The sequence below is a fragment of the Larus michahellis genome, chromosome 3, assembly GCF_964199755.1.
Source record: "Larus michahellis chromosome 3, bLarMic1.1, whole genome shotgun sequence".
NCBI classification, from domain to species: Eukaryota; Metazoa; Chordata; class Aves; order Charadriiformes; family Laridae; genus Larus; species Larus michahellis.
The window spans coordinates 23,919,185-23,943,451 of NC_133898.1; the positions used below are offsets into that span (position 1 = coordinate 23,919,185).

The window sequence follows — 24,267 nt, forward strand, 5'->3', positions numbered from 1 at the left end:
TGGTGCTGTGGGTTTGGAAGGGAGCTTTGAAAGACGTGCGGTGCCAGATTCTCCTACTGCTGCCCACACTGAACTGTAATTCCTGCAGGATGAGTCCATGGATTGCAAGGAGAGGAGGGAGGAGGCGGATGGAGGCATTAATGCACTGTCGCTTCTGCGATTGGCTTTGTCCAAGTCCTAACGTGGACGTTGGAATCCCTGTGGGGCAGCGTGTTGCAGCCTGCGGCTCGTGAATCGTCATTCTTCTATCAGTGTGTGAAAAAGAAACTTGCCCAGGCAGTAAGAACAACGAAGATCATCCTCTTCTTTAATTGCTGTGCAGAATCTCTTTTGAATCTCTTTTAGACAAATTAGAGGAAGAAGATTCTATCGTGAATAGATCCGTTTTCTTGCACTGTAGTTTTGGTGGAAGATGCACACTTTTCTTCTGTTCTGCAAGAATTGCAGAAAAATGATTTTTTTTTTTCCTCTACTGTTTCCAGATTGCAAAACAGAAGGACCTTCTGTTCGAATGCTATTCAGAAAAAAAAAAAAAAAAAAAAATGCAAAATGGAATAGGATCTGTTTTGTAATGTGGTTTGATTAAAATTGACAATGGTGTGCTGACAAGCCTCTTGCATATTTTTAGTAGAGAAATATATTGTTTAATGTGGGCATTTGTTTTTGATGGGTTGAAGCTCAGTTTCAGGCAGCATTTGTCAGTCCAAGAGGGTTTTCTTAGTTATGCTTTTTGCACTTTTTATTTTGAGAATACATCTAACATTTACACTTGTAGTGCTTCAACATAAGAAGGGATAGCACACAATAGTTTAAGATATCCTCAGTAATGCGTATACATTGTTGTAGGGAGGTATGGTCTATAGATAGAGGTATAGGTAGGTCATGGATGACTAAAATCAAGGGGAGGGTTGATGCTGCTCAGTGTCTGCTTAAACTTTTCTGAAGGCTGTATAATCAGTGAGGAGAGCAGCTGGAATTTGAATTCAAAATTTCTGATTTACTTGTTCCATTTTGCTAAAACTATGTTTCCCTGGTTCTTGTTGTCAATCTATTTTATTGTTTTACACCACAGAGAACAAGGCAATTGATGAAGAGAAGGACAGGTAACGCTGGTCACTTCATCTGCTGAAGGAAGTGCAGGCAGTGGAGGCTGGGTGTGTGGAGGTCTGTGTTCAGCACTTGTGTTTCACAGCAAATAGATCATAGAATCACAGAGTGGTTTGAGTTGGAAGGGACCTTAAAGATCACCTAGTTCCAACACCCTGCCATGGGCAGGGACACCTCCCACCAGACCAGGCTGCTCAAAGCCCCATCCAGCCTGGCCTTGAACGCCTCCAGGGATGGGGCAGCCACAGCTTCCCTGGCCAACCTGGGCCAGTGTCTCACCACCCCCACAGTAGACAATTTCTTCCTAATATCTAATCTAAATCTCCCCTCTTTCAGTTTAAAACCGTTCCCCCTCATCCTATCACTCCACTCCCTGATCAAGAGTCCCTCCCCATCTTTCCTGTAGGTCCCCTTTAGGGACTGGAAGGGTCTCTAAGGTCTCCCTGGAGCCTTCTCTTCTCCAGTCTGGAGAACCCCAGCTCTCTCAGCCTGTCTTCACAGCAGAGGTGTTCCAGCCCTCTGATCATCTTCGTGGCTTACTCTGAATCCTCTCTGACAGGTCCATGTCTGTTTTGTGTTGAGGACTCTAAAGCTGGACATAGTACTCCATGTGAGGTCTCCCCAGGGCGGGGCAGAGGGGCGGAATCCCCTCCCTCGCCCTGCTAGCCACCCTTCTTTTGATGCAGCCCAGGAAGTGGTTGGCTTTCTGGGCTGCGAGATGGTCTAGCACTTCACCTTGTTAAGCCAGCTTTCAAATCCACTGTTACGTACGAGGTGAAAATGAGTTTGATTTCTGACTAGTTTGTGTTTATTGATTTGGCAGTTGTCAGGCGCCAGCTCTGCAGGGGAGAGGATCGGAGCAGCGAGCTGACCACGAGTCGGGACAGGGCGGACTGTGCAAGCAGGTTTGCAGGGTGCCTGCTCTTACCATGCGCCGCTCAGGAGGAGCGACCTACCAACTCTAAACTGGAAGCTTTTCTTTAAAAACACTGATTTGTTATTGTTGAAATGTGGAAGACTAAATATTCTGAAAAAAAGAACACCTCCCTGGTGTGGTAGGATGTGTTGTGTAAGTGTGTGGACTAAGCATTGCTCGAGTAAACGTCTGTCTAGGGAGTGTCTATGATTATAGGAGAGTGAGATAAGAGATCCACTTCCTTCTTTTAGTGCAGTGCTCTTAACCTCTCCATTGGATCAGGCAAAGAAAGCTTCTGCATGGAGGGCAACTAGATGTGACAAGTATTATATTTTGTATTCTGCAAGATAAAAGTCTGTTGCAAAAAGCTTTAAGAAAAGATTTTGCTACATAGTCCTGTCATTTGTTTTGCTCAAGGTTCTTTGCTGCAGTAACTCCTTGAAAAATGAAGCTGAATCCGTCCTTATTGCTTGATCTGAATAATGAATGAACTTGGGCTTTTTTTAATCCAGCTCATTCTGCAAACTTTGATTGTGTTTGGTTTAAGAAAACCAAGTCATCAGTGGTACATACTACACATTCCATGGTCAGCCTCGCAAATAGATACTGTGCAGATTCGGTAGGTCTGACGGCACTTGTAAAATAGTCATAGTGTCTTGCTTTGTCCCTTTTTTGTTTAAACCAAGCAAAGCCAGACTAGAGCTTCTTTTGATAAGTAAAGCATAATCTTGTAGATGTAAGCCTTGTAGAAGCCAGTCTGCTTAGCTGCAGATTTATTAAAAAGGCCTAAAATTCAGTTCAGAAGGAAAATCCCGGTTATTTGACAGCTTGTGTAGTCTTGAAAAAATATGTAGAGACCTCTGGTGGGAGGAAGTGAAGGAGGAATTTTCTGTGTTAAATGTAGAAAGGCGCAGAAGTGGAAGGATCTCAGCTATGGTGTCCTTTTGCTGTGCTTGTTTGAATGATTTCTCTTTTGAAATTTCCCAGCCTTGCTAAGACTACTGTATGGTTGCAGTCAGGGAAGAGCAAGCTTTGTTTTATTTTAGGCGCTTGCTGCATATTCTGGCGTGAGTTAGGTTGTGAGACTGCTGTTTTGATTCAGATACAGCCTGATGTGGTACCGCTGTGAGATGGTTCAGAAGTCTCTTCCCAGGCCTTACGCGGGAGTTTGCAGTGGAGAAGTGGGAGCAGACAGGCTTAATTTGCTGGTGGATGCATCTTGGCATCTTGTACAACTACACTGAGCGATGTCTAGGTACAGAGTGTTTTGAATACCTTTAACTTCCACCACAGGAGTGAAGGGGAGGTGAGAAGGAAAACCCAAACCCCTTCCTGAAATGCAAAGCTTCATCTTGTAATGTGTTCCATCTTGTAACATACTTCATCTTATAATTAGCTCAGATGGGTTTTATCTGCACGGCATTTGTATTTTTCTTAATGTTTCTAGCTTTTGCAATCAGTGCTGTACCTTCGCTCAGTGAGAGGGCTCATTTGGCAAATGCATCAAGGCATGACGTCATTCTTACCAGCATCTCTAGGCCTGTTTAAAGCCATCGGTGGTGATTCGACTGCACTTCCTGGAGTTGTAGGCAGCTGTGGAATTTCATTGATCGTGACCAACAGGAAATTCTGAAGGGAAAAAAAAACTTTGTACAAGGCTTGCGAAAGGCTGTTGCTTGATTAGTTCCTTGGCTAATGGTAATACATGGCATAGTGTAGGTCCCAGTGCAGAAGACTGCGCCGCAAAGAGAGCTTTTCAAAGTAATTATCTGTAAAATGATAAAAGTAATGTTCATCTCAAATTAATGGTGGTGTAGAACCAATCGCATTTATTTTTTAAGAGATCATTAGAGAGTGTTGATAGCATTCCAGCAGTCATGTAGAAAGCTGTGTGCTGGTGGGGAGGGAGGCTTGGTTCCTAATGAAAACCTTGCCTGTCATGCTGGTATGCACAATGCAGAAGGGACAAAAGGTTATTTTAAAAAAAAATCTTATCAGAAGTACTTTGACATTAGTCCTCAAGTAATTATTTTTATCCTTCAATAAGTGCATCTGCATGCTATTGTGCTAACACTGCTGCTTCTCTTGTTAATTATACTCTTTTAGGCTTGCTTCACAAGAGTAATCTAGCAGCCTGAAATAATTAATGCAGTTCAAATCAAATGCAGTAAGAATAAAACAAGCTCGACCAAAAAAAAAGAAGGGCAAAAATAAAAAGAAGGCAAACCCTAACAGATAGGCAATTAGATGCCAAAACAAACATGCAGGCTCTAGTGTGTCTGTGTACATACAAAAAAGGTACCTTCTGTATTACAGGCATTTAAAGATTACTGAATGTAATTAAATTGAACGATACCTTATTACAAACAAATACCGTTACCTCTTTTCTCTCCTTTCACCAAAGGGTTGTTAGTAATTGGTCTTGCCATTGGCTTCAGTGGCCATAATTAAAGTTAAGCACATTTGCAGTTCTTTCCAACAACAGATTCTAAACATAAGGCTTTTGTAGTTCTCTGTTATCCAGCAGTACATTTGGTGGAGAAATAGGTCCTGGTTAATGTTATCTGCTTCTACTAAAAGGCTTACAAAAAAGAGCTAACAGGAAACTGATACCTTTTATGTCTTCTCCCAAATGATATTTGGAGAGTTCTGTAATCAAAATATTGTGCCAAATATTTCCTGGAATGATCAAACCCCAGAAGACCTTGAATCTTGCATAACCTCCTTTTCAATCAGTGAAATTTATGGCATATAAGGTGATGAGCAGATGACATAGCTTTTTCCAGTCGGTGGAATGTTTTTATTACTTTATTTAATAATTGTGGATATGGCGAAGTCTGGTTGCAGTATTTTGTCTTGTGTTTTTTAAAATCAGTTGTTTCAATGGGCGAACTGAAGGTACCAGAATCATGGCTTCCATCTGACAGAAAAAGCAGGCATGGTTTTGAATTATAGATGTTTTATTAACCTGTATTTTAAATCTCATTTTAGTTACTTAGTATACAGGGCAGCAATGAAACTCTTTTTCTGAGCCACAAAATTTGAAATCATAATCTTCCCTGCTGAGTAAGTTTCACTCGTAAATAATAAAATAAGTTTGCCTTTCTTCAGGATTAGTTTCTTGTGAACCAGTCAAAAATGAGTAAATAGCAAATAGAAGTTTATGGTAGGCTTTATAAAACATGATCTTTTGGCTCCAAGCTGGGTCCTTCAGTACCCGCGGCTGGGTCCCTGCCTTTCTTGGCAGCAGCATCTGATGCCCCGCTGCTGCTGGCTTCCTTTGGCTCCCCCTCCCTGGGGGCTGCCCCTGCTTTGGCAGTGCTGCGTACTGGTGCCGGGTGAAACACAAAGCACCACCAAGTAGCCCAGTACAGTATTGAAAACTCCCACTGAAGGGTTGGTGGTGTTGAATTGTATAGACTGAAGCAATTACTTAGCGTGGAGATGCTTCTGTTTGGCTAAAACAAAGTTCTTTCCACCACCCCAACCCCATTGTCTTAAGGAATAACATACCACTAACCCTACCTTAAACATACTGGCTTTGCTGGAGCTGAATAAGTGACCGTCTAAAAGAATGAGAAATGTTGTTCATGCAGTACAGGAAATTAAATATATTTTTTTTTATAGCTGACCATTAGCATTTGTTCAGCTTGTTTGAGTTTGGGATGATCCCCAAGTTTACAAAGTAAACTTATGAAGGATGCTAAAACTGATCTTCAGCCTAATTCTTCAGTAGGGATTTTATTTGCTTTTATTGTTGGTTAATGAGCAGCCTAGGTTTATGATGTTGAAGGAGGGGAGAAGTCTGAAGTAGGAAATACTACCTAAATGCTTTAAATGAGCAAATTGCATTATGTGGGTTTCGCCATTTCCTAGCACTGAGACATCATTAATAACCTTGAATGCAAATTTGCCGATTAAAATATGAGCTGGGCTTTTTCTTCGAGAAGAAGTATATTGGCATAAAAGAGCAATGAACAGATTGTAGAAGAGAAAGTTGCTCTTGGCCTCGTTTGTAAAACAGTTCTATGGAGGTATTTTTAAATTGTTGGATTTGTGACTTTCTTGAAGAAAATCCCTTAGAAAAACTGCTGTTCTTTTTGTTTTGTTTCATTTAAGCATGTGGTATACTTAGTGGGGAAACTTATCCTTTGGGATGTTTTTTTCTCTTCCTTTCTCTCCCCATTCTGTTTTGCTAAATTTTCTGTCTCTATATTGTGATGACCTTCCTCGTTTTCTTTTGGCAAAGTACCTCTGAATGTGGATTTCTCTCATATTGAAGCTGAAGGAGCAAAGTATACTCGGTACTTAACAAAATAAATATACTGGTGGAAGAGCCTACGGGAGCAAGTGCTGGTCATGCCCTTCTAACAGCGTGGCTTGGTCTTCTCAGTCTGAATTGAGACTCTAGTTGGCTTTTTCATGTTAGTGTATTTCTTTATATTCCTGGCAGAGGGAGTTCTTCAAAATTGGGAAATAAATCCAGGCTTGGTTATAACTCTGTGTGTATGTGATACAGACGCAGCTCCTGCTGGAGAACTGCATTGAAGCATCAGCTGTATCTGACAGGCATTGTAAAGCCAAGCAAGCAATGGCACGGTTTAAAATTAAATGAAAGAAAGGGAATTAAATGTAAGGTCAATTACCAACCTGGGACAGGCGCATACCAGTATCACAGGAGATGACTGTCATGTTTTACTGCTCTGCTCTGATTTGTTTTTTCTGTCCAGACTTGGAAGGATTTCTGCATTGAGACAGACAAGGGCTGCTACTTAATTTTTCAGAATAACTGTGTTGTGTCTATGTATAGCCTCTTTTTTTACTCTTTTCATTTTTTGAGGCATTTGGCATAGCCATGGGTCTCTTCTAGAGTAGCCCGTAATGAAAAAATGTCTGTGTTACAGGAAGGCAGGTGTGGGTTCATTCCTGCTTTGAATCAACTCACTTTGGTACTGACGCTTCTGCTTCCTTGCTTTGCTTTGCTGTCTTGCTTCTCGTGGCCTTTTTGTCTGCATGCGTGTGTAGCAGTTCTTGGCCATATCCATTGGGGCTGGCCTCCTGGTTTAGATGTTGGTACCACATGGAGCCTGCTGTGCTGCTTCACTTTTCCAGCCTGGGGAGATGATCCAGTGCTGTTGTAAGAAAAATCACTCACGATGCCAAGGTGGAAGGGACCTTCTTAGGTACTAGAAGGGGCTATAAGGTCTCCCCAGAGCCTTCTCTTCTCCAGATATGTAAGATATGTAAGACAAGATGAGAACAGGTCTGGAGGGGCAAAGGGACAACACTGTTACCTGACCTGGAGCTGCAGGAAAGGAAGGGACCTGGGTACGATCCTTCTTAGCTTCCCTCACGGAATCTCTGGAGACCTGAGTGCTCTTCTAATGAAAACTTTTGGAAATTTACTCTTGATATCCATGTCTTGGAACTCAATGTTTTCATGATCTACTAAGTATACCCTGAAGAATGTCTTTTTGTCTCTCACATGTTTCTGATAGCTGGTGTTCCTGTACACCTGAGCAGGCCAAGGCCACTGCCGCTAAAGTGGCTGGCAGCCCTGGCAAGAAGAAACAGGGAACAGACATGCTGCTGAGCACTGTGTACCTTTAGGCGAGAGGGAGAAGAGATGGAGAGCTGGTGGCAGCATGTGGTTGTGCTGTTCCCCTTAACGTCTGCAGGCCTTGTCCTGCCTTTTCCTACTGAAGCTCCAATTTGTGTGACTCCTAGGATAGAGTCCTGCTCTCGGAGGGAGGTTTGTCTGCAGTGTAGCCACTGGTACTGCAGAAATGCATTTTCTTTTAACTTTTTTCTTCTTCCTTTTTCCTTCCCTCCCCCACCTTCCCCTGCTTTTGACATTTTTTTTTGTTCTCAGAGGCAAGCTCAGGATTGAATGAGTCCAAGTTAAATTAAATTTGGTTCACAAGCTAGTTTCTGAAATGAGAATAAGTCAGCTCTATTCAAAGTGAAATTTTGCAATTTATGCAAAGTGAAATAACTCCAGAAAAAAAAAATTGTTTATTGTAGGCATGGGTTTGGGTTGCTTTGCTTCAAGGAAATTGCTTGGGGGTGTTTTTCTTTCTGGTGGCACCAACACAGCTCCCATCAAAATGACTGAGGATGTATGCCGACAGATGAGAGCCGAACACACGCACACCACCAAGTGAGCAAAGTGCTTCCAAAGTACCACAGATGACCTCATCACCAAGCGAGATTGTTGCAGGAGAGCCAACCTACGATTTAGGTCACCTAAACAAGCCATAAGAGTGAATTTGCACAGTTTAAAATGATTATTTCACTTTCCATTTATCCCAACCTGGAAATTAAGGGATCTATTAAAGGAGTAAGGTGCAATATAGAATAGCAAGTAAAAGCCAATGTCCTCACTTCCTTCACAGGATCTGCCTCTAACTCTGTTTTTCAGAAGAACTTTAGTTGGTGGTGTTTAAATATAAATCAAAGGTGATGTATTAGTTTTATTGTAGCCTGCGGAAATGATGAACAGCTCCATGGGAAGGTATATAATACAGTGGCCAATACTTTGGTGCTTAAAATGAGCTCTCAGACTGTTAAACCAGTTGGGTTTTCATTTAAAAAGTTTGTTATGAAGTAGATACAGTCTCCCTGTGATGAAATACTAGGTTAGCAGTGTGAACACTGCTTTTTTTATTCGGAATACTTGTGAAGAATTTTTTGGGGGTACATCTTTTAATGAATGATTTGAGTGTGTTGTATCTTGACTTTTTCTCTGTAACATCCATTTTTTCCTCATATTTCTTATTAATAGGAAACAGGTTTTGCTGCTAGCCGTACAAATGCAGGGATTCTTACACCAGTGTGTCAAAACTCCAAGAAGCAATTTTTTATTCCAGGCAGAGTCACAGCTTTAGTGCTTTTAAGTAGAGATGTGAACTCCACTGAAGATGGTTTGTGGGTGGATTTGCAGTCAGGCTTGCTGATGGGAGTTGGGTTATCAGCTAGGAAACAAAGCCAGAACGGAGGGTCGGGAGTCTCCGGAAAGAGGGGTCATGGGCCTGGAAGCGGGACCAGAAATGTGGTCATACGATGGGAAGTGTATCGTGGGCCAAAAAAATGAAAAGCCTGGAAGTTAGGTCAATATCAAAAATAACTCAGAGACAATTGTAAAACTAGTAAGGTAGAAGTAAGAGGGCTGTAACTATTAACCAAGAAATAAATCTTAAGAAATTTAAAGAGAACATAATTTGTACTAGAAGTGTCTTTTGTTGAGGGTTTCCATCTGCATTCATTAGAAATACCAAATAAACAATTGATTAGAGAGCTGTACTGAATTTTGGCATGCTTGTCCTTGTGAGAGAAAATTGAGGAAGCACTGATTTATCTGTTTGTGGTCATGCAAGGAGATTTTGAGGAGTAATACAGGACTTGATTCTCTTGTTGTTTGGGGTATTTAAGTAAGGGGGAAAAAAATCCTTTGGGAGCGAAAAAGTGAAATTGCCTGTTTTCTTTGCTACTTAGCAGTACCTTTTCAGTATGTTTGCTTTGAAATTCTAGCTAGAGTTTGCATTGATGTTTTTTTTGGGTCCCGTATTGTTTCCAAGGTGTCTTTAAAGAGGCAGGATCCTGTTCTCTACCCCATGGAAGAGTTTCTGCTGGGGTGCGCTGCTGGCTCTGGGGAGATGCCTGAAGGCAAGTTTAGCAGGAGGAGAATGATGACATTAGCGTGCAGATTGGAAGACAGCCTTTTTCTAAAAATACAACATTATTTTTCCTGTTAAATGGATGATGCTGAGAGGGTTTTTTAGATGAGCTATTTTTAAGAGATAATGTATCAACTAAGGATGTCATTATGCATTGCAAGAGTTTTAATATAAACTGTTTACATATTGATCTTGTTGTAAATTAAGCTGTTTCTTCCTTATCTTCAACAGGCAGCCAGATAAACTAGTGGTGGTTTGGACAAGAAGAAGCCGAAGAAAATCCTCTAAGGTTAGTTGATTGCTTAATAAGTCCAAACTTCAGTGACAAGCAGGGTCAGCTGTTTTGAGGGACTGGTTTCTAGAGTGCGGGGAGCAGCCAAATAAGTGAGAAATGTTTTAATTATTTTTCTTTTCTTTTTAACTCAGTTTCACCATCAAGTTCATAATAAGCTGCTGTTGATGCCAACGCTAATTTATGGATACACTTAACTCTGATTTCAGCTTCAGTTATTTGTTTAGCAGAACTGTATCATCATCAGTTCAATTTCAGTTTTTAATTGCTAGACCTAATTAGAAAGGAGAATCTGTTTCACTACTAGAAGTGTATTAAACATAATAATAATAAAAAGTAATAAAGAATCTGACATGACTGCAATAGGAAGATAAAGTCTAAATAAGGGGCTATTTCAGAATTGGAAAATACTACAAATCAAAAAGAATAAGCACAGGCTCTTTCAGCCGGTAGTGTATATTTGAATTAAATTTTAACATTTTACTTCCACAAACACTGTGAGGAATCCTGTGAATTTGTCTTTTATGGCTAGTGACTTGGAGCTAGCCTTTCCTCAGGCTACCAAGTCTGTCCAGTATTTGGATGTTGATAAAGTTTGTCTTGAGTGCGGTTGGGTTTTTTTGATGTGTAGAAGTTTACAAGCAGAGTAGCCCTCTCTTCTCTGAGCTTCACCTTACTTTTCTTCCTGCAGTAAGAAATCTGAAAGCCTTATGAGATTACTGTCTCTTTGTTAAATGGTGCTCAGTTTGTCTAGACTGCTGAATTTTACTGCTCTGACAGTAAGATGCAGTTAGCCTCTGTGGAGCCTCCTTTGGGTCTGGGATGAAGGGAAAGATGAGACAGTCTGGGTGTGTGGCTTGGTTTCCATAGAAAATGAAGCTTAAAAAAAACCCACACCACTTTCCATTTACACTGAGATTGAAACAAATGGCAAGCATTTCTAAACCTCTGCAGTGTCTAATATGACAATGTCTTGTATGGTATTATATTACTGACTAAGAAGAGTAAAATATTTTGTCAATCTTAGCAGTCAGTTGATGTTGCCCAGAGAGGTGGGGAGCCTGTTTCATGCATATAGCAGGCAAGCAAAGTTCGTTGAACACTGGTCATATTGCAGGATTTCTTCTGTTGCCTTGTGTTGTCTGGTGTAGGGCTGTCCACCATCTGCCCAAAAGCTTGAGAAGGGCAACATGAATGAGCTGAGGAAAAGAAGTGTCCTAACCACTAGGCAGGTGTTGGGGCGGGGGGGGAAGGAGTGTGTGCTGGCTTCCTCCTTTCCGAGGAGCATCTCCTCTTCAAGATAACTCAGCCACACTTGCTCATTCCCTCTTCCCACAGCTGTTGCCTGTTACCCTCTTCAGGCTTACAGAAAGTGGTCTTGTCCAGAGGGGAAGTTTTGGAACTCAGCCTTTTGATAATTCTTTAAAATTTCAGTTAAATAGAGATGGTCCAAGGTCCTTTTTTTTGGTATATGCATGTAGCTCAAAATGATACTTCTAAGAATTCTGGGATGGTGGAGAGAGGGCACCCACAACAGAGAAGGTATCTTTAAATAATTATATGTTGAAGAACTTAAATGTTTAGAAAATATGATATACAGTTTCCTACCCTACTTGGGAGAGACTTTTGGGGTTTTTTACTGGTACTCCTGTTTTTCTGACTGTCATGCATTTGCTGTATTTGGTCTTTTAACTTGAGAGCTAAGCTATTATAAGCTGTTTTATCTAAGGACTGGTTACTGACTCAAAGCGACTGCAAAACCAAATGCCTGCTCCAATGTGTGCATCGTAAATTCTGCTTTAGGGTATGAAAACCCAAAGGTGTGACCTGGTGAATAAACAAGGGTGTGAACTTAGTCTGGCACCTTTGCCAAGGTAACTGTTCCTGTTTCATGTTCATACTCTTCAGCAAAGCCAGTCAGACTATTCCTCTTCTATTGAAGGATAAACTAGCTTAAGTTACTTTGAATTTATAGCATGGTGTGTATCTAGGTGGTAACTGCTGATGTATGGTGTCTGTTGTGGCTTACCCTGTTTCTATTTTCTATTTTTGTTTCATTTCATTTTTGTAGAACAGAGAGAGAAAAGATAACATAGAACAGTAAATTCAATACTTACACAAGCGCTGTAACCCTAAAAAGCTTGGTGAAAAGGAAGGTATTTGTCCATGAATGACTAGTTTGTTGAGATTCAGACTATGTTGAGAAACAGTCTAGCCAGGGCTTTGTGAAGTGATGGCTTTCTGCCTGTGGTGTTATGGGCGTGATGCCGTAGGCTCCAATGGCAACATTTCACTGAGGCAGGAGGATTTTCTGACACTAGCTCTTTGGCCTTGAAGTTTTTTCAGCTGGGCCATAAATTTCCGGGGTATGTCCTCTCTTTTTGTCATGAGGCGGTAGAAGCAACTCTTGGATAAACTGGCAGATGTTCCTGAGACTCGGAAAAGTCTTTTGCTAACTAATTTATTCATGCTCACTAAAATCCCACAAAAGTACTTTGAAAGAGGCTGAGTGGCCCTGAGGCCTGGGCAGAGGATAGAGTTAATTTTAAAGCTTAGGTAGTTGATATGATTTGAGCTGTTTGGTTCCAAGACTGTAGATCAATAAATGTTCTTGATCTCTTAGTCATCCTGCCAGTAAAATACTTTATTCAACATATTTGTTTCATCTAATTGCTTTCTTGGAAGCAAGTCAAATGAATATTTCCTCTTATTTTATTTTTGATGGACACTGGGCTCAGTGAGTACAAAGCATTAATAATTTTCTATGTTTTTCAGCTTCTTTGAGAAGGAGGAGGAGAGGGATGTGGTCTTACCTTACTGTAAAGATGTCGTAAAGGCTTCTTTGGAGGTTATGATTTCTTTTCTAAACTTTTCAGATCGTTAGGGATAATGATATGTTAGTTCAGACTCACAGAATGGTTGATGTTGGAAGGGACCTCTGGAAGTCATCTGCTCTGACCCCTCCACTTAAGCAGGGCCACCTAAAGGTGGTTTCCCAGGACTGTGTCCAGATGGCTTTTGAATATCTCCAAGGTAGGAGATTCCACAACCTCTCAGGGCAACTAGTGCCAGTGCTCGGTCACCCTCACAGTGAAAAAGTGTTTCCTTGTGTTCAGATGGAACGTCCTGTTTCACTTCGTACCTACTGCATCTTGTCCTGTCACTCGGTACCACTGAAGAGACCCTGTCTCTGTCTTCTTTGCACCTTCCCTTCAGGTATTTCTTATACATCTGTAAAATCCCCCTGAGCCTTCTCTTCTCCAGGCCAAACAGTTCCAGCTCTCTCAGCTTTTCCTGTGAGAGGTGATCCAGTCCCTTAACCATTTTCATGGCCCTTTTCTGGACTCTCTCCAGTAGCTCCATATACTGGGAAAGTACAAGAGATATGTCATCAAAAAGTGTGGTGCAACATGGAAGATGGTATGATGGTGCTATGGTCGTATACTGAAACTGGCCTGCTTAAGTAATGTAACCTTAAGATACTGTTGAGCTGAAAGCTGCGTTCTTGATGTTCTTTGAAGCCCTTATTTTTGTGGTTTTCTGTGATTTTGCTATGCCTTCTGGCCCACATACTTTCTTTCCAAGTCAAGTACAAGAGTGGTCCCTCAATTAGAAGAAATCACGGGAGACATCACGTGCAGGAGCCTGAATATTTTAGTCGTTACTGTGGGAAACATAGGATAGGAGATGTGGGTATGTTAAATTATAGTAAGTTCTGAAGTGTTGGAAACGAACAGCAATAACCATTTAGAAAGAGCAGTCTAATGGATGGATACAGGACCATAAACACATCCGGCAGTTACTGACCTTAATGCCGATTTAAGTTACAGCTCCATTCTGGGATCCCCCTCTATGGGCAAGTCTGATGCTTTTCAAGAGGCATGTCAAGACAAGATGACTTTGTATAGCTGGGCATCTTCTTCGTGTGTGCCAGGAGTTTACAGAAGATGATGATTTGCAATCTTGCTATATTTAGCAGAATTACTGAGCAATTCTAGAACCAAAATGAACCTTCAGCTTTGAGGGGAAAGTCACCAATCTGCTGGTGCAGATGTTGTCTTTCTTCAAAATTAGGTAGGTTGGGCTTGCCAGAACTGTTCAAACCTCATTTAGATGGTTACCGGCATCCATAATTTACAGAAGGTAGAGCTTGTCGCAGTGGACTTGCTTAACTCTTCCTCTTCAGTACCCTGTCACACTGGCATGTTGTCCCCAGGTTTTCAGGCCCTGGGCTTTTGGACTTACCTCTTTTTTTTTTTTTTTGAGTGGGGGAGGAAAGTCTTTGTTCCAGGTGGAACAAGGGAAAAATGTGTTGTAAATATGTTTACCTTCATTTCACTGAGATGCTCTCGTATTTCCAGGCTTTGAACTAAGAAATTTCAATTTGAAAAGAGACACTGCCGTGATGTCAAGGAGGTACTTTCTGCTGAATGCTTACAGGCTTACAGTTGAATTACACACTTCTGAAGAGTCAAATTTGCACTTGCTTCTGAGAGCCTGACAGAATTATTCTTCAAAGATCCTTTTTGTATCAAAGCTGAAAGAAGGTGCCTTGCCTGTGATTTCAGCATTTCTGCTGCAGGTTTATTGAAAACTGTTCAAACGGAGAGGAGGAGGAACAATGTTGGGAAACAGAGAAACAACTTTAACAGTAAGAGCAGAGCCCAGAGGGGCAGGGAGTAAAAAGGATCCCTTGTTGTCCACAACAGCAGCCTGCCCAGCCTTTTTTCAGGGATATACCGTCAGTAAAGCAGCAGTGGGGTCACCTGTTTTGCTGTCCCTTGCAATCTGTTCCCTTTGCTGGCTACTTCATTGCCTTGTTCCAGCCCTGCTTGTCACTACCAGCTTCCTTGCTGACTGGAGTTACAAAGGCATGTTGTGACTCTGACATGCCAACGACTGCCTGGGATCAGCGCGGGTTGGTAATGGCACTCCTGGGGCTTCTTGGTTTGTTAGTAAAGTAAGGAAATCACATTGGATTGCAAATGCAACGGTCAAAATTAGCATTCTAATGGCCAGTGCTACCCTTTTAGGCATATGATATAGTCTTTAATAAGGCAACTGCAAATTGTTTTCTGACAGCATTGCTGCCTTGTTAAGCAGACAGTGGTTAGGGAGAGCATGAGGACCGAGTGGTGAGCTAAACTGCGTAATCGATAAAGAAGTTGGAGGGTGTTTGTTAAAAGAACGTATGGGACATGAACAGAAAAGCCTGCCTCACTGTTACGTGGTTAGATGCTGCCTTGGGGATCTCCCATCCTCATCTACAAAGTTCCTGACTGAGGCTAGATAGAGTATTGAAGCGAGATTTGAGGTATCTTTCCATTTAGTGAGTGTCTGGGGCATGGGGACTTGACTTGCAGCAGTGTTGAACGGCCATTGTTGCACTTGAAGTGAAAAAAAGTTTGCTTTGGAAGACAAAGCAAAAGGTTGTTTCATGCTTAATCCCTATAAAGTAAGGTCCTAGATGATTTAAGCAGACCATGCAAAATTAGTGGAAACTGGCTATTCTTTTGGTGCTTGTAAATTGAGGAACACAATACCCTTCTTTTTTCCAGGAATCCCATAAAGTTAAATTTTGGTAACGTTCTGGATGTCCCAGAAAACTATGACGAAAATAAATCTGTGTTCAGTTATTTTTTAATATTTTTTAATAAGAAGCCAAATAGATAAGGCCAGAAACTCCTTGATGAGAAGGAAAAGAGGCTCTTTATCTGAGCATCATCTGTTGTGGGCAGTGAATAAGACAAGATTTGGTGAAAGAAATAGCATGAATCATGTATTTAAAGTGTATGTCGTGAATGCGTATGTGTGAAATTAAGTTTGAACAGCTAGCCCAGTTCTAGAGAATCTGTTTCCTAGTGAAGACAAGATTTTGCTCATTTTCCAAGCTTAGCAGTCTTTCTGTAGCTTTTTAGCAGTAATACATGGATGCATAATTACAGTTGTAACCCATCTGCGTGCTGATAAATTGAAGACATTCATGGGAGGACCTGTGGGAATCTGATAGTTTCCTCATCTACTCTCAATGAACACTGACAGCGATGGCTTGAACGAAGGCTGCCTGACGTTTCCAGGGCTTTGAACTTTCTTCTTTGGTATGTGCTGGGGTTTTTTGGACTGCATCCCAGGGCGGGAGTGTGATGGGAGCGTTGTTCTGGTGCCCAGCCTCTTTAACTGGAGGGCCGAGCACAAGGATTTCAAGATGATCATGGGGATGCAAGCTGTAGCCTGGAGTACACTCTTTAATTTGTCTCCTCCCTTTGTGATACTGAGCTATGGTACAGAAGAAGAAGCACCCATCCACAAACTGCCAGCTGAGGTTTCCTTTGGTGTGGGGGGATCGGCAGCTTTTCCCATTCCATTCCTTTTCCAGTGGGTCCGTTAGCAGCTGGATCCTACTGACCTCTGGCTGTCCCCAGATGATGTATGGCTCTGGTGGCATTCATCACATAGAGCAAATGGGAGCTATGCTTGGTCTTCACTCGCCATGCTGCTGGCATGGAGGCACCAGATGAAGGATCTGGCTGCTTAATGTCAGCTCCTCCTTTTTGAGTTATTAATGATGATTTTTTTCTCATCCTGTCTGAGTGTTCTGCCTGGATAACAGTGAAGAAGAGGGACTATCCTTACAAGCTGAGCTGCCCTAAGCACTCTTGGAGCCAGTCGAGTTCCTGCTTGGCTCTTGTGCGCTGAACAGCCTGTCACAGAGACAAGTAGCAGAGCTGCTCTGATCATAGGCAGTTGGCAAAAATTTTATCAGGCAAAGAAAAGCAGCAACTCTCTGGCTCACAATAAAGCCACTCCTGGGGCTGCAGGTGAGGAACAGCGGTAGGTCTGGTTCTGACTTTCACTTTTAAAAAACAATATTGAGGGCTTGGCTATAGGAACATATTTTTGATTCATAAATATAAACTGTTCCATAATTTGCAGCAGGCTTAAAATATTATGATCATCTCTAGGATCTTACAGGAAAGTAACTTGCGATTATCCTGCACAAGTGGGGCAGGATGAGGCGAGGTGGTAGTGAAGAAAGGAGAAAGCAGATGGGCAACATAAAGTGTCTGGAGGGGGAGACTCTTGAAATAATGTAATATTTTGTTTTTGAAGGGTCAGGAGACATTTTTGTAGAGACAAGGAAGAATGGAAGCAGCAGTAAGCAGAGTTGGTCATGATAGGAATGGCTTATGTGCCAGGTCATGAAATCCCCTACATACAGGGGCTGGGGAAATGGCTTCCATAATGTACTCTAATTAGCTGATTTGCCTGCATCTGCCTTGTCTTGTTCATGATGGCTGGTGGTGGCATTCATTAACTTCATGTTTAAAACCAAAATTCCTGATTTGGGGCTGTCTTCAACTTTATCTTTTTTTATTCAGATTTAAAAGATTGTTCTGTTTATATTCTATAACCTAGACAGCTAAGCATTGACTGTAAGGGAAGGTTTATATTCAGTCTCTCTCATGTTTTGTTGTTTGGTGCGTCCCCACTCAAGAACTGGCTACAAATTTCTGTTATAGGTTTGGTAGGTTTTTTTGGTTTTGCTACCTCCCCCTCCTCCCTATAGGAGAATGACACTGGATTTATAAAAGTTTATACGCTGTCTTATATTACAGAGAATTGATAGTAACTGTTTTTTAGATTGGAGGAAAGCTTCAAAAATAACAGTGTTTATAAAATTACCTGATTTGTTCCAAGTTTCACAGAGTGCATTCGTATTTTGGAAAGCTGTGCAATGTCATCATCTTCTCCAGCACCTCTGTTAATTGCTGTCGTCCGAGTCTGCCTGCAGAGTGGGAGGCAGTTTCATATGGTCAAGGTCAGCCCCTGGTGGGTAATTATAAGGAAAGGTGATGTAGCAAAGGCAGCCCTCTGGTGAGCTGGTCTCATCTTCCATTATTCAATCAATGTATTGCCATATGTTGAACTAGATAGAGCTGCTTTATAGACTTCTGTGTCGTTTCACCATTTGGTAGGAGAGTTTCATCGAAGCCGGGAGTCGTAACTTTTATGATTAAGCCCACTCTGCTCCCCAGCAGAAACTACTGGAGAACAAGACTTGAGTTTGTCTAGCCTGTGCATGAGGTGAGAGGTGAGAGGTGTGTGAGACCCCACTGTTTTCACATAATCAAAAAGTGGACACTTACCAAGAGTGGAGAGACTGTACCTTGCTGATAATAGCTTAAGTGTTACTAAATGTTGAGAATTTGCCCAAACATCAACAGCACTCTCTTTGTGCTTGAAATTATTGACTATTGAAGGCTGCTTGATTCAGTATTTTCACTAATTTTGAGTACAGTTTGTAAGTCCTTTGGTGTGTTGTATGTGCATTATCATATGGAGCGCTGTATATTTTAATTATCTGTCCCTCTAAGTTGCTGATTTCGACCTGTGTTTAAAGATTCTTTCCTTCTCATTGGAACCAGAGGCCAAAACTGCAGAGGTATCAAGACTGTCTTTCCACTTCAAGCACAGCAGAACCGTTGTGATGGTCGCAACATTGCGAGCAGTAGATTGCAAAGCAGGCTGTCTGGATTGTTTTAGAGAGAAAACTGGTGAAGGATCTCAAAACTGGGTAGCCTGAAGCGCTCATGCAAGTCCGTAAGCTCACCTCCACGTCCTTTCTTAAACAGCTTTCTTCTTCTTAACAGTCATTGGGTTTGTGCCAGAGCAATGCCGTGGGTTGGACAATGTCATTCACAGCCCTACTCTATTTATAGGGTATTTCAGCAACCCCTCCTGTAGCTCCTGTTTCCTGATTTAAAAGAGCTTTCACGCTACGTTGTCTCCTCTCTTTTTCCACTGGCAGAAAAAGGAAGGAGTTAAGTTTCTCCTTGAAATGCAACAGAGCGTTTCTGCTTCTCTTGACAGGCCACAGCTCTCATCCCTCGGATTTAGGAGACGAGTCCGTGGAGGGGGAGGGCTGTGGGTGAGGCACCTGTGGCAGCGGGCACTTCTGCTCGGCTGCTCCTCTCGCCTTTGCTTCAGAGACAAGGGGAGATGGCTAGTGAAGACTAGTAGGAGATGAGGAAAAAATGGGTCTAGAGGCACAACCCAGTGGGAAATTGAGTTAGAAGTGAAGATTAGGGTGGGAATGAACTGTGCAGATGCAGCGCCTTGCCTCGGCTGAGCCCTGGCAGCAATCACCCATCTGGAAGTGTTGGCAATTCTGCTGCTCAGAGGTGGCCTGATCCACCTCACATATCAAAGTCAAGGCTTGTAATTTGGGAGTTGAAAAGGTTTTTTTGATACAGGCCAGATGTAACTTCAAGGAACTGCAACACAGAGGTCCCTGACATGAGAAATATTGCGTTAGAATAACACCCCCTGTGTTAATTTTAAATTATCGTCATTGTTAGCCCTTCCTCTGTGTTTTTGCTTTCCCCTTTCCCTTTTTCCTTCCCAGCAACCCAGATGTAGTTTTGATGTTATCTTTTTCTGTCATGCTGTTTGTGTGGTACAGTGTTTATTTTTCAAAGTCAAAGGAGGATTTAATAACATTCAGCTGATCACAGAAACAGCTTTGCTTTAAAAGCTCATTAGCTAGGGCTTGTCTCCTGGTTGTTGCTTTCCGTGACATGCCTGTCACAGTGACAGAAAATCATATATATCCGTGTGTGTGTTTATTGTGTGTCTCTAACTCTCCTGGTGGGAGGCAGTGCTGATAAAGGGCTTGAAGTAAAGCTTTGCCTGCTCCAGTGAATGCTCATTTTCTAGTTTGTTTTATAAATAGAAGCAAGTGCTCCTCAGCTGAGCAGGCTGTCAGTGCCTGGACCTTGGACATTGAAAGTTTGAGATAATTGTCAGCATTGGCCAAAACCAGCAGGAAAGTGCAGGTTCCAGACACGCCATGAGCTCTTACTAGTTTTGTGAAAATTGGTATCTGGAAAGAGGGTGGAGTGCCCCTATGGAGGAGAAGTTGATTTATCCTACAAGATGCTACAGGAGGACAGGCTAGCTGGTAGGTGAGCATGTGCCTGGTGCTGGATCACTGCCTCGTGCATGGTGAATATCCCCATCAGACAAGTTGAGAATGATGGGGGGGCCTGTGGGTCCCGTGGAAGGGAGACACACGGAGCTGGAGCTCGGGTGGCGGTGGTGGGAGTGCAGCTACAGTGCAGCGTTTTGCTGCTCACAAAACATCTTTTTCGTATAAAATACACTCATGGAGTAAAGCTATAAACAGCATTGTTTGCGCAGTTATACAGAAATTCATCCAGACTTGCCTTGGAGTAATGAGATCAGGTTGAAATTCGTGGAAATAAAAATAGTAGAAATTGGATTCTTTCAAGTTACTCCTTTTTTTTTTAATTTTTAATTTTTTTAATTTTAATTTTTTCAATTCCTTCTTTCAGATGCCCCAAGACATGTCACTTAAGTTTATTCTGCAAGTAAAAAACATAGAAACTTACTGAAACTTCCAACCTAATTAGGCTTCTTTGGAAGCTGGGGTTTTAAGCAGAACACCAAAGGTGGAAAAACCAAAAACCTGTGACAAAACCACAGGAGAGCTGGCAGTGTTCAGCAAGAAAATAAAAATAACGGGATGGAAATGTGTGTGCTGTGTGTATGTAGATGCAGAGGCAGGTAGGGCTCTTCTCTGGTGGCTGCTCAGGCTGGATTCTGCCAGCAGCTTTCCCGTTTCTCAGCTTCACATCTCTTCCCAGTTTGTCTGCCTCTCCCTTCGTCCTTCCTCTCCTTGCCCCTGCTGCCTGAGCAGCTATTGTCACCTGTAGTTAATCTGCAGACCTCTGCTTTGTGAGGATTGAGGGATTAGGATAAGAGCAAGTTTACTGCTACGGCGGGCTCTGGCGAAAGCCCAGGTGAATGCGAGAGGGCTCATGAAGCAGCGGGCATGTGTGATGGGGCTGTCAGGTATGAACCTGGCATCTGGAGTACACACTGCTTACAGTACGGAGCGGCAGAGTTATTGCCTCTACGTGATTGAATGGGACTGTTTCACCGTCTTTGTCTTTTCCACTTTGGTATAGCACAGTCATGTTTAAAGTTGCCCAGGTTACCTTAGGATACCTGAGAACCTGAGACACAAGTCCTACTAACCTTATTATAGAAAAAATTTCTTCATCGGAAGTTCTGAGTGTTGGAAGGAGTACAAAACTGCAATAAGTGATGTTCTACAATTAAAAAAAGAAAAAAAGCCCAGTTAATGGGCTTCAGATAACAGTAAATAGATTGTACATTTTTTCCTGATAGAACTTCCACAGATCTTTATGACCTCCATGCTGCTCAGCAGTCACTCATGCATCAGCATCCCTCCCATGTTTGTCTTACAGCATCACAAAATGGATTAAGTTGAGCTTGTAAAAAAACCATACTTATTCTGAAACACAAATGCTCACACACAATGTTTTTCAGGACTAGCTATTAAAATATAAATCCATACATCAATCCAAATTGATACTCAAAGGTGGACAAGTTCTCAGTCTGTTTTAGTGTGTTTTTATCATTTCTTTTCTAGCTGTAGATACCCCACGATGTGAATTCTTAAGAATTTAAATGTTTTAGTAGCATTTAATCTGTATGATAAATTGTTGTTTTGTGTGGGGTTTTTTCCTTAAATAAAAATGCCTTTTTTTCTCTGTTGAGGTCTAAACATGGTTAAGCCTGTACTATGTGCTGTACTCATCAAGTGTTCTTTAAGTAAAAGCATTCCTTCATCTGGATACAAACAAAGCTCAGCTTGCTACAAAAGCTCTGGCGTTACGGCCTTGATTTTTGCAAGGCTCTGAGTGTCCTGACCTGTGCTATGTATGTACTTAAAAACCCCATAGTTTAGGACCTTCTAAGGAACAGCTTTAGTTCAGTGGAAAAAACTGCCTGCTAGTCGTTCTGAGTTTCCTTACTCTCATTCTTACTGATGCTCTTTCTAGTGTTCAGTAGAATTACAGGTTTAAGAACGCAGCCTTTCTGGAGTCAGTGACATGTTAGTTCTACCTACATGCTCTGGGTCCTGTGGGACTAGTCAGCACTTCTATAATGGATTTAAGACAACTGTTTCTTTTCTTCCTTTAGGCTCATAGCTGGCAGCCTGGAATCAAGAACCCATACCGCGGGGTGGTGGTATGGCCTGTTCCTGAAAACGTTGAGATTACTGTCACGCTCTTTAAGGTATGTTGCGTTTTGTTTGTTTTTTTTTTTAAGGCATAATCTTTCATAAACAGCATATGAAAAATTCTGGTTGGAAACGTCAGATTATAATCACAAGGCCTAATCTTGCTGGATTTAAATCGTTAACTGCACAACCTCATGTCCCCAGCTTAAATGTGGGAGAGAAGGATGGGCTGTTCCCTGCCAAAGCTTACTTTTGTAGTTCAGTTAACACACTGAAATATCCCATTGAGCTGATTGTGGCGAGTCATTGGCATAGAATTTAGTACATCTATAACTGTGCACGTAGTACATGTGTAAGGGCTTTGCATGGGTTATAGTCTGGTTTTCTTTAAATACTGTAAGCCAGAAGTTGTCAAAACACAGCCATTTCTAGACTTCCTTGTTCAGTTGCAGTGACCCTATTTCGTACGCTATTGACTACCAAACAGAATCCAGCTCTTAATTTCACAGTATTTAGTATGCCACACAAACATCGCAGCACTTATGTGATTGCAATCATAGGAGTGGGCGTGGAGTATTTGAGTAGTGCAGAGAATTATAAGATTTTTACAGGGGATTTTTTTTTTTTAGGAACTTGTTCTGTGAAAGAAGCAGCTTATTTGTGTGGCTGCGAAGCAGGAGGAGAAATTGATGGTTATGCTAGAATTTATTTCCCAAATATGATTGGGCAAAGCTCCTTCTGCATAAAGATAAACAATGGAGCTTTGCACGTGTGACAGTGTAGGAGGCTGCCCGGGAGGCTGCAGATTTCTGGGATTTTCATTCCATTAGTTCTTTCTTGTTCTTTACTATGGTGTCTCCAGCTACACTCTGGTTGTTCTTACTTATAGTTGCTCCCTTTACAGTTTAGGGCAACAGTAAGATACTTTTTTCTAATTAGTCATTTTTGTATTTCTTTGTCTTGGGGACTTCCCTGAGTAACTGCTTAGAAGCGGCTTCTGGTTAGCCTTAGAATGTGAATTTATTACTTGGTTCATTAAGCCTAAAAAGGGGGTTAGGGGGTCTCTCTCCTTTTTTTTTTTTTTTTTTTTTTTTTTTTTTTTTTTTTGTTATTGGGATCGTCAGTGAACAGAAACTTCCCAAGTTGCCGGCAATGCTAACTATCATAAATTTGTCCCTCTTCTTAGCAGACACATAGTCTTCAACTGAGGTTCAAAAGTTCACTAGCAAAAATTGTTTGCCTTTGCATGCTTCAAGGGCCTCTGCTTGGATTAAGAAGTTTAACACCATTGAACCACACAGACTGTGCTGTGTGTCTGTATAATCTGAATATGATTATGTAACACAGTAAATGTTACTTAATATTTTTAACATTTAAAGCGGAGCAGAAATGTACAGAATTCTTGATTGTGTATGCAATAACATGTTACATGAAGAATGAGAAATTAAGTGTCTTTTGGGTGCAGCTTTGTGATGCTGTGGCTTTGGAGTAAAAGCATCTCCCAGCCTTCTCCTGCCAGCCTGCACTACCTTTTTATTCCTTCCTGCACCACTTCAGGGCTATATTTTGTAGTTCAGCACAACAAACTTGCAGCTGTGCCACTGAAAGGGAGTGTGAGGGCTAGGACCAGGGAGAGAGGGGCCTCTGGAGCTGGTGTTGGGTATTACTACAGCCTTAATTTTACCTGGCACTGTGACTCTGCAGGTAGATCTGTTCACTGGGCTGCCTCCTCCTTTTATGTGAATCTGCTCCAATTGATCCTCTGTCCCAAACCACCTTTTTCTCTGTAAGAATATGCAGGTGTGGTACAGAGTAGTGCTTTTGAGCAAGCTGAGGGATGCGGCAGGAGCGCTATATCTGTGCGAGACCAGCAGCCTGCCTGGATGGATGAGCTGCAAGTGGTACGTGATTGCAGGCAGAATATGGTGTGCCCAATCCTCTGATGGCTCTGGTGGCTCAGTGCTACAGTGGCACTTCAGCTGCAGCATGGGATATGTCCTAGCACCCAGAAAGCTGACATTTCTGTCGCTGGTATGTTCTGAGCAAAGATGGTGAAAAAGAACTCGTTATTTTTTCGTACAGCTGATGCATTGGCTGGTCAGCGGTAAGTAGTGGGAAGGGAAGTATGTAATAGCACACTGCAGCAGCCTTTGAGGGAGCTAACTTTCAAGTCAGGTATTTATATCATCCCTTCCTCTGGAAG

General features: G+C 41.9%; 1 protein-coding gene across 20 annotated transcripts in view; it reads left to right on the forward strand.

Moving 5' to 3' along the window:
- Positions 1-24,267, forward strand: part of EHBP1 (EH domain binding protein 1) — a 229,740-nt gene that overhangs the window by 22,464 nt on the left and 183,009 nt on the right. For all 20 annotated transcript variants that reach the window (XM_074579200.1, XM_074579202.1, XM_074579203.1 and 17 more), the window contains exons 3-4: positions 9,931-9,988; positions 22,025-22,120. In XM_074579200.1, coding sequence (XP_074435301.1) covers positions 9,931-9,988; positions 22,025-22,120 — 154 coding nt within the window. The remainder of the gene's footprint in view (positions 1-9,930; positions 9,989-22,024; positions 22,121-24,267) is intronic.